The sequence below is a fragment of the Lemur catta genome, chromosome 3, assembly GCF_020740605.2.
Source record: "Lemur catta isolate mLemCat1 chromosome 3, mLemCat1.pri, whole genome shotgun sequence".
Classification (NCBI taxonomy): Eukaryota; Metazoa; Chordata; class Mammalia; order Primates; family Lemuridae; genus Lemur; species Lemur catta.
The window spans coordinates 21,100,672-21,119,171 of record NC_059130.1 but is presented as its reverse complement, the minus strand read 5'-3'; the positions used below and the strand labels follow the sequence as shown (position 1 = coordinate 21,119,171).

The 18,500-nt window shown below is 34.8% G+C and overlaps 1 protein-coding gene and 1 non-coding gene across 4 annotated transcripts in view; both read left to right on the top strand.

The window, feature by feature from the left end:
* The window catches only part of GDAP2 (ganglioside induced differentiation associated protein 2), a 63,059-nt gene that overhangs the window by 42,835 nt on the left and 1,724 nt on the right, over positions 1 to 18,500 (top strand). For 2 of the 3 annotated variants that reach the window (XM_045546923.1, XM_045546924.1), the window contains exons 9-13: positions 3,001 to 3,077; positions 3,893 to 3,969; positions 6,928 to 7,067; positions 8,541 to 8,595; positions 13,256 to 13,399. In XM_045546923.1, coding sequence (XP_045402879.1) covers positions 3,001 to 3,077; positions 3,893 to 3,969; positions 6,928 to 7,067; positions 8,541 to 8,595; positions 13,256 to 13,399 — 493 coding nt within the window. Of the gene's footprint in view, positions 1 to 3,000; positions 3,078 to 3,892; positions 3,970 to 6,927; positions 7,068 to 8,540; positions 8,596 to 13,255; positions 13,400 to 13,552; positions 13,628 to 18,500 lie in introns of all 3 variants that reach the window. The other variant, XR_006734053.1, reaches the window with a different exon arrangement.
* On the top strand, positions 112 to 221 carry LOC123636167. The gene has a single exon (XR_006734375.1). It is a non-coding gene; the product is annotated as a U6 spliceosomal RNA (small nuclear RNA).

Here is an 18,500-nt window from a genome sequence, read left to right as displayed (position 1 = left end):
TGGCATTGGAGGGCAATAATGTGATTAGATGTAGGTTCTTGTGAAGGTACTAACTTTTGATGTGGGTGATAGGTTTTGGGGTGCTTAGTACTTTAGTAAAAATAACTAGTTGTGCTCGCTTCAGCAGCACATATACTAAAATTGGAACGATACAGAGATGATTAGCATGGCCCCTTTGCAAGGATGACACGCAAAAATAACTAGGTGTATAACCAGTCTTTTAAAGTGGACTGGGCATATACCAGTGTTGGGAATTTTTTGAACCAAGGATGATGATTAATTCTATTTTGTGCACCTGAATTCTAATTTTAAAAGAATTTTTTCAGAGTTCATTCAATATGTAGTTGTTGAGCATCAGGAACTACCCTAGAGATTGGCTGGAAATAATAGAAACAAATATGACATATTCCCTATCTTGTGGTCTGATGGAATGGAAGCAGACATTGCAATAAGTGGATAAAGCCTTGTACTGACCATGGTAGAAGTCTTCAGGGCACAAAGAAGGGAACAATTGTTTCTACCACATATCTGGGACTTGCCTCCACTCTGTTCCCCTCACCCCATCTCCCACTCCTTACCAGTCCCATTCTCAGCATACATACTTGATTATTAGAATATTTAGCCTTCTTTTGGGTCACTTGTTTCATTCTGTCTTATTACAAAATTCATTATCTTTGTACTGTAATACATCTGTATCGTATAATCAACTTTATACTCTTTGAAGCTAAGGGTACCATCTCAGGCATCATCTCAAGCCCCAAAAATACTTTGCATAATGCTCATGTTTATTATTTCATTCAGTGAAGATTTGAGTCCCTACTATGATGTAAGCATTGGATTTTTTCAATAAATATTTGAAAAATGAGCTAATGGATTCATAAACAGAATATAGAAATTAAGAGGTCTTCATCAAATTCCTATTCTATGCTTTGTGCTAGGACCTATGATGCTCATTAGACATTTAAGATATATTAATATTTTGCTGTTTAGTGTTATGGAGATGACTTACTTAATCATAAATCAATTAGAAAACAGAGTTGTAAAAATAAAACAAACTCTACACTTCCCCCCATTTTGTTTTTGATGTCATAATTTACTTCTTTTTATATTGTGTATCCCTTAACAAATTATTGTACCTATTATTATTTTTAATAGTTTTGTCTTTTAATCTTCATGCTAAATATAAAAGACATTATGTTAAGTGAAATAAGCCAGGCACAAAAAGACAAATACTGTGTATGAAATCTTAAAAAGTTGAACCCACAGAAGCAAAGACTAGAATGGTGGATACCAGGGGCTAGGGGAAGGGGTTGGGATTGGGGAGATGTTGGTCAAAGAATACAAAATTTCAGTTAGGCAGCGGGAATAAGTTGAAGAGATCAATTGTACAGCAAGGTGACTATAGTTAATAATAATGTATTATATACTTGAAAATTGCTAAGAGTAGATTTTGTGTTCTCATCACAAAAAAATGATAAGTGTGTGAGGTAATAGATATGTTAATTAGCTTGATTTAGCCATTCCACCACATTACACATATCAAAACATCTTGTACGTTATTTGTCAGGTAAAGAAAATATTTTTTGAAAAAGAAAAAAAATCAGAAATATGGATTTAGTGTAAATAATCTAGAAGGTAACTGTGAAAATATGGAATGGTGCATATGAATTAGGGAGAACTACAGTAAACATAGGTCTTTTCTTGACTTTCAAATTATATTTTAAACCAAAATTAAAAACTATTGTCTTTGACTTTTCAATGGGCATAGATTGGCAAGTTACCAAATTTAAGAAGGAAATCTATAGAACTAATGGAGTACCAAGTGTTTTCACAAGCAATAATTTGAGTAAAACTATCAGGCATATCACTTGTGAATTACAATTCATATATAGTAGACTTCCCATTAAATATCCTTAGTTGTGTGATTCTATGTTATAGCTGAAAGATGTCCTACGTAAACACCATTCTGCACTTGAGAAAATTGAGGTCCATAATGGTAAAATGACGTCAGTTAAGTTTGCATTGAAAACAATGGGATTAGAACCCAAGTCTCCCCTCTCCTAGTTTAGCTTTTTTGCTGTTATGTGCTGTTGCCATATGTGTCCTAGACACTTCAGAGTTGCTTTTCATACATTTAGGTACTTTAAAAGCCTTTTCACAGTTAAGTAAGTGGCACTTTGAATTTTGAGAAAGCAGTATAATATAGTAAAAAAAAATTACTGACCATTGCAGAAATCTGGGGACCTGAGTGTAACTCCAAATTGATCTCTACTGTTAACTGGTAGCTCTAGATTAACTTGACACTCTTTTGCAGGTCATTTCCCCTCTGTGAGATCTTTAATGTCTCTTCCAGCTTTAACATCCCCTTAGCCAAAGGCAAACTGCAGTCTATATGATCTGGTATATGGAGTATCAGTACAACTAGTTTGATTAACCAGTCATTAAATATACTAGGACTTCACAGATAAAATTACCTAGCTCCTTTGTGGTCCAACATAACATGTACAGCACTTACTTGTTTTTCCCCTGAAAAGTGAACTCCTTGAGGGCAGCAACCAGGTTATTCATTATAATATTCTCCGTACCTATTACAGAATAAACACTCAATAAATCTTTGTTGAATGAGTGAACATCTGTTTTAGAGATCTGCCGTTGCTTTAGGCTTTCTTTATTTGCATTTTTTAGTAAAGGAAAATAATAATATTTTAAAATAATCCCAGTTTGAGTGCTTGGTATCTTAGCCACATATCTGTATAGTCTTTATTTGATCATAAGAATTTTTTTTAAGTCATGAACACCTTCCTTTCTCGGTAACTCATTTGCACTTATTTTATTAATTACATGTAGTAGAGATTCTGCATGGTATAATACCTCTTTAACTCATTCATTATAATGAAACATCAGTTCTTTAGGGTTGGAGAAAGACCTTAAAAACCAGTCCCATTTGTAAACTTAATTTACAAGGGCTTATTATAATGATTATATCCTTTATTTCTCTAGTTACAATCGCTGGTTATGTCAAGCAAGATCCGAGGATCTGTCTGATATTGCTTCTCTAAAAGCCTTATACCAAACAGGTGAGCTCAAGGGTATGGTAACTTATTCTTTTACTAATTAAGGCTCCTACCCAGCATGCTGTTTGAGACTTCATTTTTCTCTGGTTTCATCCACTCTATGTATAAATAAAATGTCTTTGTACTAATGCAGATAGTTTTTGCATCATCAAGATCTTAAAAAGAAACTCAACCTATAAAATTTTCATCTTAGAATTCTACATTGGCCAGCTTCACTTCTTCCTAGTTTCCTTTTTCTTTTTTAAAAAAAGCCTGCTTTTAAAAGTACTATATATTTGCTACTACAAAATTCAAACCTTATATAAATACATAATGGAGACAATGAAAATTCACAGATTCCTACTCTTTCTCCATTCTATTTCTTTTTCAGACAGTACTTTTTGTACTTTTCAGTAATTTTCAGATTTGAGTGTTATTTATTTTTTCCTGGATCACTAACACTATGAAAAGTTGTAGCGAGCTAAAACAAAAAGCTATTTATAAAAAGATCTTTGGCTGTCCCTGATTTACCTTTGCCTATTCCTGATTTAAAATCTTGAAGAGGTCTTATCTTAAGAGTTGGGGCAAAGATCAAAACTTTATGAAGCTTTAAAAAGAGTGTTGTTTCCTACACAGTAAAAAAAAAAAAAAAAAAAAATCCAAAGGTGAAATTTGAGAAACGTCCTGGTTTTCAGTCTTTTAAATTTGTGTAGAATTTTTTTTTAACAGAACCATACAAAATGCAAGACTGTGTAGAATATTTTTGTAAAGTCAGAGCCAGGACAAATAGTACTCTTAAAATAAAGTTTCTGGGTGCTGATTACATTTCCTTTTCATAGGTGTTGATAACTGTGGTCGAACAGTGATGGTGGTAGTTGGAAGAAACATTCCTGTAACATTAATAGATATGGACAAGGTAAGCCATAAAAAGGCTCTTTTTTATAAATAATGTTGATTTGAACACTAAGTGGAATATGAATTTGCAATCAGTGCTTACAATATGACATGAGGCAGAATTGTATATCTCTGGCAGAGTAGCAGCCCTGGTTTTATGAGGCAGCATGTATCATTTCAGTTGAGTGAGGGGTTTGGTTTTTCTCTGTAAGAGAAACAAAAATACTGGAATTTTGTAATATGATCCCCAAAACACAGCTGCTTGTTTTGGATATGATGTAACTGGCAAGTGTTTGGTTGGAATCATTCTCTGTTATAATTGTACAATCAAATTCTTTTTTGAGAAAAGGAAAATTAATGCTTGAGTATCTATCAGAAGAGAAGAAACCAAAGATGTAATTTACCCAAGATAGCATATTCCATAATCCCTTCATTTGGAGGCAAAGAATAGAAATAGATGATTCTTAAAAGAAAAAATAGTTATAACTGGTAAATAAAAATAAGAAAATGTTCAACCTGATTCACAGTCAAAAAAAGTCAGTCAAAATGAGATATCTTTTTTCACCTCCAAAGTTAGCCTGAACTTTTAAATAATAATCATTGTCATCAAACATGAATTGAAACTATAAAAGTGATCACATCATTGACCCAGTAATTTCATTCCTGAGAATTTATAGTATGGAAATTATCCAAAGTTTAGAAGTAGCTGTAGGCCCTGAAACTGTTCAAAGTAGAAGACTCTCGTGTCAGGGACCATAGAATCCACAAGATTAATACATAGATCTTCCTAGAACATTTGTTTTTTGTTTGTTTGTTTGTTTGTTTGTTTTTGAGACAGTGTGTCGCTTTGTTGCCCTGGCTAGAGTGAGTGCCATGGCATCAGCCTAGCTCATAGCAACCTCAAACTCCTGGGCTTAAGCGATCCTACCACCTCAGCCTCCTGAGTAGCTGGGACTACAGGCATGCGCCACCATGCCCGGCTAATTTTTTCTATATATATTTTAGTTGGCCAGATAATTTCTTTCTATTTTTAGTAGAGACGGGGTCTCACTCTTGCTCAGGCTGGTCTCGAACTCCTGACCTCAAGCGATCCACCCGCCTTGGCCTCCCAGAGTGCTAGGATTACAGGCGTGAGCCACCGCGCCCGGCCAGAACATTTGTTTTTATTAGAAACTGACTGCAAAGGAGAATAACTTAAACTGATCAATAATTATTAACCAAAGTAAAAAAATGTATTTAAAAATGCAAAATTACATCAAATTTTAAGATAAAATAGAGTTGTGCAAAAGCTGATAATTGCTTCCAACTAAGCCTTCTTACCTTTGGTCACTGGTATTTGGGTAAAAAAAATTGTGAAAGCACTGAACCTGGCATGTTACTCACAGGGTCATTCGTAGCAAAAAGTTATAACTTAAATTCCTAACAGATAATTATGGTACATTAACAAATGGAATATTCTGTGATCCTTAAAAATTATGGTTATAGAGGAGAGTACTATAGAGAATTGTTTATAATATAATATCAACAGGAGAAAAAGTGATTAAGTTGTTTCTACACTGAACGTAATTTTTTTGTTGTTGTTGCTTTTTGTTTTTAAGCACAAAAATGAAGTAAATATTTCAAAATGGATTTCATGGTTTTAGGGAGAATTTGTCTTCCACATGTTTCTGTCATGTGACTATACCTTTTTATAGTGAAAAAAATTAAGATGGGGAATTTGAAGCCAAAAAGGAATATGCTGATTACCCTAGGGTGGGAGTGGGGCGAGGAGAGAAAGAGGATGGAAAAGCAATCTGGTAAGAGGAGAAATAAGAATAGTAAAGAATAATGAAAATACACGCACACAGAGGAAAAACTCAACTGATGAAAATTGTACCATTAGTTTCTATTTGTGATTTGTTCTGTGTTCTTAATAATCAGTGTGACATTCATTCTCATCATCAATAATGTGATTGATACCAATAAAAACATAAATCCCTGCATTTGATTTTGGTATGTACTTGCATGGGGTTCTAGGTATTCATGATATATCATTTCATATAAAATATTGAGGTAGATAATAGTAATTATTATACCAAATGAAGTAACAACTAGAAAGATCATGTGTTTTCTTGATCCACGTTAATCCAGTCATGTTAATGCCAAGGACTCACCTGAGAAGGAATTGGAAAACAGCCTGTTTTATAGTAATCCTTCAGTTGTTACCTCTTAGCTTTCTCTTTGTAATTATTTACAGCTAAACCATTGAATCATGCTGGCCCTGCCCATACTGTATCTCTGTTTTGTTTTTAGTGTTTCTCTTAAATTTCATCCATTTTGTAATAGAATATTTCTCTAACCAATCTGGGTCACATTAAATACAAGTCTTTCAGAGCTCTAGAAATGCTGCCCAGCCTATTGCCATCTACTGACTAAACCTGTTCTCAGTATCCTCATTCAGATCAGCTCTAAAGATCCAAGAAAGTTAGCCCTCGAAGTGAGCCATGTAAGGGACCACTCATCATATCCTTTTGTAGTAATTTCTTGTTTACAATGAAAGCCATGAGTCTATATCTGAGTGGAGACTGCAAAGACTTTGGTCTAATTCAAGCAGAAACTTTAAGAATGATTAAGTCTAGAAATTCTACTTGTAACGATTTTGTTATCATTATCTTAGAGAGGAGAAACCTGGTCGTTGACCCCAGAACCTTTCCAGTACATGAAGAGTTATTTTAGAGGATAGAGACTGATTGTTCTCCTCTGTCACTTAGAACAAGACAGAAGGGGATTGTACTGTTGCATTTATGAGAATTATTAAACACTGGGCTGATTCACTTTCCTGGAGATCTTTTTAAAGAGAATTGTTACTTATCAGTCTGAGATGTCCATCTGTAATGACTAGGGCATAGATTAGATTACTCTTCTGGGTTTTACTTTCTCTTGGCCTCTATAAATAGACTACTGTGCAAAATGATCTTTACTACTCTTTTCTTTTTTTTAGGCTATCTTATATTTTATCCATGTAATGGATCACATTGCTGTGAAGGAATATGTCTTAGTATATTTTCACACACTGACCAGTGAATACAATCACCTGGACTCTGACTTCCTGAAGAAACTCTACGATGTTGTTGATGTCAAGTTAGTTATTTTTGCAAATTATGAAGGGGAAATAACTTCTTTCTTTTTTAAGATTAAGCAGTAGAAACCATTGCTATGTATTCTGTGAAACAATATTTCAAATAACAAAGATTTTTATCATACATAGATTAGATATTTTAATCATAAGAGGCCTTCCTTAACTCATACTTATTTTGTATTAATGTAAATTCATATGAAAATTTTCCCCCACTTTTAAACACCTTGGAAAAGGTTTGAGATCAATATTTTATAGATAGCCAATTGTGTATAAAATAACAAAAATACTACCTTCTATTTATATGGTGTTTGTTAGAAAAGATATTATCTACATTTGAAAGATAGGAGAATATTGACATTCTGAAAGGTGACGTATGTTGTCCAAAGTCTTACAACAGTAAATGCAGAATTTGGACTTGAACCCGGGCTACTGACTTGGAGCTAGAAAATTATTTTCATTAAACCATATTTCCCTGGAAGTGATAATGAAAATTTTAACCAGAAAATATATGACACTCCATTACAGCAAAGATCAAATGTAATGCTTTAAGTTTTTTCTCATTAATTTATTTCCTAAATAAAAAAAGGCACTCTACCCTCTTTTTTGCTATTTAGTTATTTGTAGCTTCACAATGTGGATTACATTGAAAAGCCCATTTTACAATAAGGGTTCAAAAAAGGAAAATTACCATAAATTTCCAACTAGCTTACTCTTCCCATTAAATCTCATCTTATTTAGAAATATTAAAGCTTTCATTACCCAACAGACACCTTTTTACCTTGCTCTGAAGGTGGGTTGTACATATGTAAGGTAGCGTCACTCCACTGTAGTTCTGCTTCTACCACTAACCAGTTCTTTACTTGATATGGGCCTCAATTATGAAGTGAGGAGTTTGCACTCTGAAGTCATTTCCAATTAACCTCATGTGAGCAAATGGTGGTTACCGGACTGTTAAAAAAGAATCTCAGGCACACCTAAAGAGGTTAGAGTAGTGGATAAGAGTGTGTTTTTAGAGCCATGTTGCCTGGGTTTAATTTCTGGCTCTACCACTTAATAGCTGAGTGATTTTGTGAGGTTTAAAGTAAAGGCAATGATAGTATGCAGCTTGGAGTCGTTATGAGAATTTAAGTAGAAAGCCTTTGGGCAATTTCTGGGACATAGTAAATTTTATGTATTTGTTGAAGCCTTTAGTTTCTAATTTTTGTCATAATTTTAAATGGTTTTACTGTTTCATTCATACATCTGATCCCAGAGATTCTAGTACCGTTATCTCCTATAAAACAGATACTGTAAATAATGAAATATTCTCTGAAATGTTTTTGAAATGTCACCTAAAATTCAATTTGTAAATTAGAGCTGCTTTTAAAAAAATTTTTTCCTCTGTGAATATATTTATATACTCAAGCAAAGAGTCTATAATGATGACTGGCTTTAGGCATGACTTATACTAACCGTTTTGGGTTTTTTTGAATCAGGTACAAAAGGAATTTGAAGGCTGTTTATTTTGTTCATCCAACATTTCGTTCAAAGGTACAGTGTTTTTTGACTAAATCTTGAATTTAAGTATACTGCATACCCAGAATATTAAGATATTTTTCTGCATCCCAATTGTTGTTGTCATCATTATGACTGCTAATTTCTTCTTTTGCTCTTCCTTTTTAAGTGATCCCAAGTTGTGGTCCTTATGTTTCAGTTGTACGTTAACCTCTCAGTCCTTGCTTCTTCGTGCCCATTGTTCATTCGGGCCTCACTCATGCTGTTGGTACAGAATACACTTTCCCTCCTCTGCTCATGGCTGACTCCTGCTTGTCCTTGTGATCTCAGCTGAATGACTATTTCTTATAGAAAACCTTCCCTGACCATGCCTGGATACTTCTTCATTGTACCCCTTAAGAGTCTATAGTCTTGTGATTGTTATGTTTTTATTCTAATTGCTTGTTTAATTTTTTTGCCTTATATGTTAATCTACAAGATCCGTTAAGGGCTGGAATATAGTTGTCCTACTCATAGTTATATCCCTAATCCTACACCTTGACTTTATCAAGATATCTAGTTCCTTGGTCCTTTTGTGCTTTCTGAAAATTTCTTTCTTGCCTCTATTTTCTTCCCTATCCAGCCCAAAACCCACATTCCATCACTTCAGCCACTCTTGTCAATGCCTAAATTTACCTGTGACCTCTTAATACTCTTTCATCATACTGGCCTATCAAAACCTCAACTTGAGATAATCCATCATTCTGTTTTCTTCACTCCTATAATTGGGTTCCTGAGCACTGAGGAAGAAATCATAGAGCCATAAGAATTTGGAGTCCTCAGCAGACTCACGGGGCTTTCACTGCAAGAGGTCCTCTGATGTTCACTGGATGGTATCCCAGCGCGGCTCTCCACTCTCTGCAAGCCCCATCCTACCAGCTCCTCCTCACTCTAACAGATGGCCTTGCCTCATCCTCAATCAAGAACATATTGATAGAAACCATCAGCAAAGAGCTCTCTGTCTCCCCACCTCTACCCCAAACCTACCTGCTACCTTTTTCTCTATTATAAAGGATGTACTCCTTCTTAATGAAGGGCAGTCCCTCTACGTGTGCTCTGGATCCCATAGGTAATAACATTAACTGACATTTTTTAAGCACTTACTATATGCCAGTTCTTCCCATGCATTATCTTGTTTAAGCCTTGCAGTATACCAGTGAAGTAGACAGTAGTATTGTTTCTTTTTTATAGGTAAGGAAATTGATGCTTACGGATATTAAGGAACTTTGCCAAGGTAACCAGCAGTAAGTAGCAAAGGCTGGACTTAAATCTAGGCGCTGTAATCTGAGACTACACTCTTAACTACAGAGTGCATTTCCATTTCCTCAGGAACCTCTCTTCAGTAGTTGGCATCTTTCTCCTTTCTCACTTTGCTGGATCTAAATTATCAACTTGTAAACATGCCAAGGCAGCCACTTCTTTTTCCTCCAAAAATTATTTAGTGTAATCTATATTCTGTGCTGACCATCTCCATGTCTTGCACAATTTAAATTACTCCGTCTGGTTTTGAGCCTGCTATGCCAACTGAAGCTTCTTACACCATAATCACTGTTAATCTCTGTTACTAAATCTAGTAGACACATTTCTGTCTTTATGTTACCTGCCTTCCTTACATCCTTAAACACAATTAATCACTTCCTCCTTGACACACTTTATCTTGGCTTCTTTGAAATTTACCTTGCCTGATTTCTCTGCTACGATTAACTGTTCCTTCTCAGTCTCCTTTATGGGCCCCTCATTCTCTGCTCATCCTTGGAATGTTAGTGTCCATGCCCTCTGCCCTCATCTTTCATTCTCTACCTTTTTTCATTCCCATGTCTTCAGCGACCCTCCAAAATAAATGCAATCCCCAGATGTATGTCTGGGGAAGCAATAGAGCCTAATATTTAGAAGTGTGGTTTTGAGATTCCGGTGACCTAAATTCTAATCCCAGCTCTACCAATTACCAATTTATCATCTCAGGCAAGTAGTATAATCTTCCTGTGTGTTAATTTTATCCTCTATAAAATGGGACTAATCATAGTACCTATGTTTTAGGATCATTGGAAGGATGAAATGAATTAATACATGTAAAATGCTTAAAACATTACCTGACATATAACAAGCATTCAGTAAATGTTAACTATCATCATCATCATCATTACGGTTCGTAGGCTCTGGGCCTGCACATTTAACTGCTGATTAGATATCTTCACGGAGATGTCTTACAGGACCCTAAAGTTCAACATTTTTAAACAGAACTGCTCATGTCCTCTACACCCCACCCCCATCTGTTCCTTAATTGCTTTTGTATTCCCTGTCTTAGTAAATGGGACCACTGCCTACCCAGTGCCTAAAGTAGAAACCAGAGAGACGTTCTTGAGTACTTTCTCCACCTCACATCTCACCACGTTGTGTCAAGTCTGTGTGCTCACTAGTGCTCAAATCTGTGCCTATATCTTTAGTCCTTTTGCCTCTACTTTAGTTTGTCCCACCATCATCTTTTACCTAATTAGTTTTCATGTTGTCCTGCCTCCAATAAATATTGCACTGCTCCAAATGCCTTCAGTAGTGTCATATGAAATTTGCTTACAATGTTATGATAAGAATCCTACAATATGTACTATAATGGTCCTTTGCAAAAGTTTGCTGACTCCTGGCCTAGGCAACAACAAAACAAACCAAACGAATCTGAATATATGACTTTTTTGGGTGTAAAAACCTGGGATTCAGTGATGTATTAGATGAGCAAGGGTGAAAGGAAGGACTGTGTCATCCAGTGCTCCCAGGTGTCATTAGATGTAGAGGTCATGTATTGTATGTAAATTTGAGAGTCACCATCAAGTAATAGAGGATTGACTCTTTAAACATATTAATGAAGAAAATCACAGAGACTTAGAGTAAAGACAGGTCCCTGAGATCAAGGAAGGAAGACCAAGAAGAAATCTAAAAATTAGTAAGATAACCAAGATAGACTAATGCTGTAGGAGCCAGTGGAGGGAAAAGCATCAAAGATGTATATAATAGGTATTCACGTTTCCATTCATTGCATTTAACATCTTTTGCCTTAGGTAGTTATTATTTTGCTTAACAAACAAACTGATTTCGGTACAGAATTCAGAGATAATTTAAATTAACTCACTGGGTTCTAGCAAGGTCAAATTCCTCCCCTACCCACAATGAACTTGATAATAGGAGAGGGGAGAAGATGTAGGGGGTAATGTTAATATTTGAGGCCTTTTGTCAGTCATTGGTAGTATAGCTGACAGAAGCTATGACCTGAGCTATAAAAATTTTTATAAAGTGGCCTTATCTTTTTTTTTAAGTTTAAATTTACCACAGGAATAAAATAGGCCTTCATTCACTCATTCTTTAGCAAGTACACTCATTCTCAGTGATTATTTATCTGCTAGGTACTAGAGAGATTATAGAAATGAGTATAAGTAACTGAAATACTAGGAAGTAGAAATAAGTGCTATAAATGAGATTTAAACATAAGGTTATAAGAATTTAGTTGAGGGGATAATCTATTTCGAGCTGTAAGGGAGAAATGGTAGTAGAAATGACACTTGTACTGAGTCTGGAAGTTTGAGTAGGATTCTGATAGAGATAACTTGGTTCAGCATTGTCTCTGTTGTTCTGTGTTTTTTCTCACAAGTTAAGTATGAAGAAAATATCTCATTTTAGGGGCCTAGAATATGTTAAATGTTTGGAACAGCCACTGAAGAATATGATAGGGTGCCAAAGAGAAATTAACAAAATGATTGACATCAGTAATAGGCACCCGAAGTGGCATGTATTTATAATGTACCCAGTTTGTGCCCAGTTGGGGTATATTATGCCAGTACAGTGAACATTCAGATGCATAGGTTATCTTCTTCTGTAAATGGGAATAGCAACAGTATCATACCTACCTCACAGGACTGTTGATAAATGTGGACTAATTTATGATTGCTAATTTAGATAAATAAGCAATAATTTATAAGTTTCCCTACTTTATATCAGTATTCTTTGCTATCAAGAATTTTTTCTTTTTTTTTTTTTTCTTTTTTTGGAACCGACGAATTTTGCAGGCTAGCTTTTTTATAGAGGGATTGTGCACTGTACAGTGAAATGAGCAAAGGTGGCTCCACATCTACAGGTGATTCACTTTGATTGACTTCAAGAAAGAGAATGCATGCAGATGTCAACTAAAACTATCTAAGTCTCAAATATTGGCAACGTTTTCTTTTCAGTCTCATTTGAAAAACTGAGTTTGTGAAATTTGGAGACATTAGCCATTTTCCGAGTACAAGAGCACCAATTATTCTACCAAATAATGCAGTGGTTTTTACTGCAACCCATACTAAGAGGCATATAATGCACCACAACACACACCACAGCACACATAGGAGCAATGTACATATAGTGGAAACAAAGGCTTCATGAAACGAAACTCATCCTTATTACAGCCCCTAGTAATTGTTATCCTAGGTTTTTTCTTTTTTTTTTTTTAATGTTGTTCATAATCAGTTAAACTGCACAACTCACTGATGAACTACAAACTACACTTTGAAAAACACTGGTTATTTTAAGATTATGAAATATAGTTTTTAATCTAATATAAATTTTCAGAATTGTGTTTGTATTTCTAACTGTGATGAGTGGCTTAAGTTATTTTTTCTCTTCTATTAACCAGGTGTCAACATGGTTTTTCACCACCTTTTCTGTCTCAGGACTGAAGGACAAAATCCACCATGTGGACAGCCTCCACCAGCTATTTTCTGCCATATCACCGGAACAGATCGACTTTCCTCCTTTTGTCCTTGAATATGATGCCAGGGTAAGAAATATCAGAAGTTCTCACTCACCTAGTGTAGTATATTAATAGAGCAGTGCTTATGAGCACAAGATCCTGTCATTACAAGATATTATTAATGTAAATTAGTGTGTTTTAGTATACTTGATAATATCATTTAATATTCTTTTTCTACAGTAACTTTAGGAAAAGGATTTATCCCAACAAAGGTGTTTTCTCCAAATAAATGATTCAATGGGAGATTTTGCTGCTGTGAGTTTGGAAGCCAATCCTTTGTTATTATGTTGTCAATTTTCTGCCACATTTGAGACAGATACCTCTGCCTAATTTTCTTAAGATTGAATGGTACATTAATCTCTTCTGCATAAATAAAGCCAGAAGAATCTACTGGTGTCTACATTCAGCATTAATTGTGAATCAGGTAGCCTATCTTAGTAGTCTTTACCCTGCTAAAAGTTTCATTTTTCTAAAAGTTTGTATAATGTTTCTAAGAGCATCAACTAATAATATTAGTATATTATTTATGAATTCACTTATTTATCTAGTAAAAACTGTTCTTGAATTTCATCAAAATTCTGTTCCATTGTGTTTATTCATAGTATCACCTCAGTAATTTTTTTTAAAGTAACATACTTAGCTAAAAGTTCATCAAGCTCATTATTTAACTGTTGTGATTACATATCTTTATGCATAAACCAGGGAATATATTTGAAAGTTATTTTGTTTGAAATGAATTATTTTTCCCTAATTCTTGTGCAACATGTACACAGTAAAATAAAAATCCTGCAACACATTTTTCCCTCAAATATTTCTAGCTATGATTTCTTTTCCCCTTAAATGAAGAACAAAGTGTATAATGTGATCTAATGGCTAACAAAATTTCACATTTGGCTGTTGCATAGGAGGATTTGTAATTGGAGCATCTGGATCATAGATACAAAAATTGTTAAATATATGAGAGAGAAAAAAGAACATTAGTTTATATTTATCGCAGATTGCTAGAGTAGCAAATGGCCTTATTGTTATTCCTTTGAACTATATACATCATTCTTCTTAATGCTTAAAAAAAGGATAGCAGGAAATATAAAAGGCATTAAAAAACATTTTGATACCAAAAATTTGGATTGACAATTCAGAGCTAGTGTCTGGATTTATAATTTATTTTTCTGGGGTAGGAATATACAAGTTGGGTATTTTTTAGAAAACTCAAAGAACTGGTTTTTAAGCCAAAGTATTTTCTATATTCTTAAGGGCCTATAAAGCAGGCATTCATTAAATATCAACTATAACTCCATTGCACTCAGGCTTGATTTTGTTTATTTGTTTCATTTGGCTGTTTTAGCTTTCTGTTATATTTCTATATAAATACAGGCATAATAATGCAGTTAATCAAAATTAGTAGAATAAGTTTTTTTATTCCATAATATTACAAGGGTACAAATGTTTTTGTTACATAGCTACCTTATATAATGCTTAAATCAAGGTTTTTAGTGTGTCTGTCACCAGAATAGTGTTCATTGTACCCAATAGGTAACTTTTTATCCTTCGCCCCTTCCTGGGTCTCCAATGTCCTTTACATCTGTTTGTGCCTGTGTGTACTCATCATTTAGCTCCCACTTATTACTGAGAACATACGGTTCTTGTTTTTCCATTCCTGAGATACTTAGGGTAATGGTCACCAGTTCCATCCCAGTTGCTGCAAAAGGCATTATTTCATTCCTGAACAGACCAATAATGAGCAGTGAGATTGAAGCAGTAATAAAAAATCTCCCAACCAAAAAAGCACTGGACCAGCCAAATTCTACCAGACCTACAAAGAACTGTTACCTGTCCTACAGAAATTATTCCATAATGTTGAAAAGGAGGGAATTCTCCCCAACTCATTCTATAAAGCCAATATCACCTTGATGCTAAAGCCAGGAAAGGGCACAACAACAACAAAAACTACAGACCAATTTCCTTTGTGAACATAGATGCAGAAATCTTCAGAAAAATGCTAGCAAACCAAATTCAACAGCATATCAAAAAGATAATTCACCATGATCAAGTGGATTTCATGCAAAGATGGTTCAACATAGGCAAATCAATAAACGTGATTCACCATGTAAACAGAAGCAAAAACAAAGACCATAGGATCATCTCAAAAGATGTAGAAAAAGCATTCAATAAAATCTTGCACCCTTATATGATAAAACCTCTCAACAAACTAGGCATAGGGGGAGCATTCCTAAAAATTATAAAAGCCGTATATGACAGACCCAAAGCCAAAATCATACTGAATGGGGAAAAGTTGAAAGCATTCCCCCTAAGAACTAGAACAAGACAAGGGTGCCCACTGTCACCACTTCTATTCAACATAGTACTGGAAGTCCTAACCAGAGCAGTCAGGCAAGAGAAAGAAAGAAAGGGCATCCAAAATGGGAAAGGGAAGGTCAGACTATTCTTGTTTGCTTACAATATGATCTCGTATTGGGCAGGTGGGAGGGAGAAGGAGAGGATGGGTAAATTCACACCTAATGAGTACAGTGCGCACTGTCAGGGGGATGGGCATGCTTGTAGCTTTGACTCGGGTGGTGCAAAGGCAATTTATGTGACCAAAGCGTTTGTACCCCTGTAATATTCTGAAATTAAAAAACAAAAAAGAAAACTCTAAAGACCCTAGAATTGATAAATAAAATTGAGACTTTGCAAAGTCTCAGGTTGCAAAATCAATGTATAAAATCATTAGCATTTCTATACACAAATAACAGTCAAGCTAAGAGTCAAATCAAGGACTCAATACCATTTACAATAGCTATAAAGAAAATAAAATACTTAGGAATATACTTAACCAAGGAGCCAAAAGATCTCCACAAGGAGAACTGCAACACACTGATGAAAGAAATCATGGATGATACAAACAAATAGAAAAACATCCCTTGCTCATGGATTGCTAGAATCAACATTGTTAAAATGTCCATACTGCCCAAAGTGATTTACAGACTCAATACAATCATCATCAAAATACCAATATCGTATTTCACACATCTAGAAAAAAATAATTCTAAACTTCATTTGGAACCAAAAAGAGCCCAAATAGCCAAAGCAATCTTAAGCAAAATGAATAATTTATAATGTAATTCTTCACTTGTTGGATCATCTCTGTGTGCCTGTACTAGAGCTTTCTAAAATTGAGGTATTAGACCAAAGGGAGGTGTAAAAATGGGGAAGAAACCAAAGAGGATATTGGGAGATGACGTGGAAGGGGCAGGCAGAGGGCAGATCACTAGATACTGGAACTTTACAAATTATGCTGTAAGACTTTGGCTTTGTAATCAGTGAAAAGCGTTCTGCAAGGGAGAACTGCCCTCACATTGCTGTTAGAATGACTAGAGAGTTAACGGTTAAGTCTGAAGGAAAGGAGATGAGAGCCAGTTAGTAAAGGCCAGAGGAGAAATGAGACTACACCTAGGGCAGTGGTAGTGATGATGACAAGGATTTGAAGATTTCAGAGATATTTAGAAATAGACATTTTAGGAAATAAAATCTACAGCATTTGGTGACTGAGTAGCCAGTAGGGCTGAAGCAGAAACAAAGTTTCTGCTTTGGGAAACTTAGTGGATGGTGTTGCCATTACCCTAGAGAAAGAATTTGAAGGAAAAGGATTAAGGGGTTGAGGGGAAGGGACAAGGGAGTGTGTTCACTTTGTGACATGTTAGGATTGAGGTGGAGATGCCAGTAGGTAAGGTTGAATGTTACCTTGTACGGAAACATTTTCCTTTGTGAGGAAGAATCAAAAATAAAGTTGGAGAAAAGAAATGAATGTAGAGTTGGTTAAGTTTCTTGTCATGTTCAGTTGTGCCTTGCATAGTAGGTTGTTTATTTGGTGAAGGAGTGAAGTGGTGTTCCTTAGTAGCAAGTTTCAGTGAGCTATTTTTCCACGATTTTTATGACTTGGAATGGAGACATAAATTTCATAGAATTAAAAGGAAACTTGGCAGGTAGTTATAAGGTAGTTTTTATCTATGTAGATAAAAATGATATTGAGACCATTTCAGAAAGGGGGCTAGTCAGCATTCTTATAGTCAAAGCAAAGAGTATACAATTTAATTTGGCAATAGTTCTTTAAATTACTATGATTGTTCCAGAAATAGAGAAAATATTTGATTGCTCAACTGGCTTGGACAATGTGAGGTTAATAAATGAAGCTCTATTTCATAGCAGTAAGTGTTAGACTTGCTCTTAGTTTATTGCAATTTAATGTCGATATGAGAAATCTAGAAAAATTAGGTAGTAGAATAGAATATAGAACTCTTAAAAATAGTGAACTATTTCTTTTCAGATGAACTTCAGGATAGATTTATCTCTTTGTGCATGTTTTTCAAAGCATAGCTTCCATGCATATTGAAGATGCAGGATTGGTTAGTGAAACAGGTTTTGACAGGGATTTCTAAAATACAAAAAGAAATAAAAGTTTTTATTAATTTTTTTAAGTTTTCGGAAATGTAGTCAGTGTTAGGATTTGTTTCTACCTAAGTATTTTTCTTTTAAATTCTTTGATACCTGGTCAAATTTATAATCAGAAAGTAAGTAAGGTTATGGCCCCAGGATCAGTTCCTGCTCTGGATCATCTGCTCTGAAGAATGGCATCGCATCTGACTCATTTAGTCTCTCCAATAATATTTAACCGCCTACTGTGTTCAAGACCGGGTAGGTTAAATGTAGTAACTATAATGTAAATATACCGTGATGCAATGCCATTTTCATCCAACTTCTCATTCTTTGTTTGTAACTATTGTCTTACACTAATGCTAAGACTTTTCTGTTCATGATTTACTGAAAAACAAGTTCTTTGTCAAAGAAATACTTTCTTTAACAAATGAGAAATCAGTCTTAAGTCGCATAAATCTAATCTAGGATCCTTCTACTATAAAGTTAACTGTCTTGATTTTTGTGTTTTTTTAAGATAAAATTAGCTAAAGTAGGGCAAAAAAATGTCCCTGAGATGTTCCTTTTTACATTTGACATTAAAGTTCTGGCATTTTTCTTCTCCCTCTTGATCTTGTACTAAATTCCCTGAGAACTATAATTGTTACAAACCTTGCCACTCAGGGATGTCATGAAGAATACTCATTTCTGCCAAAGT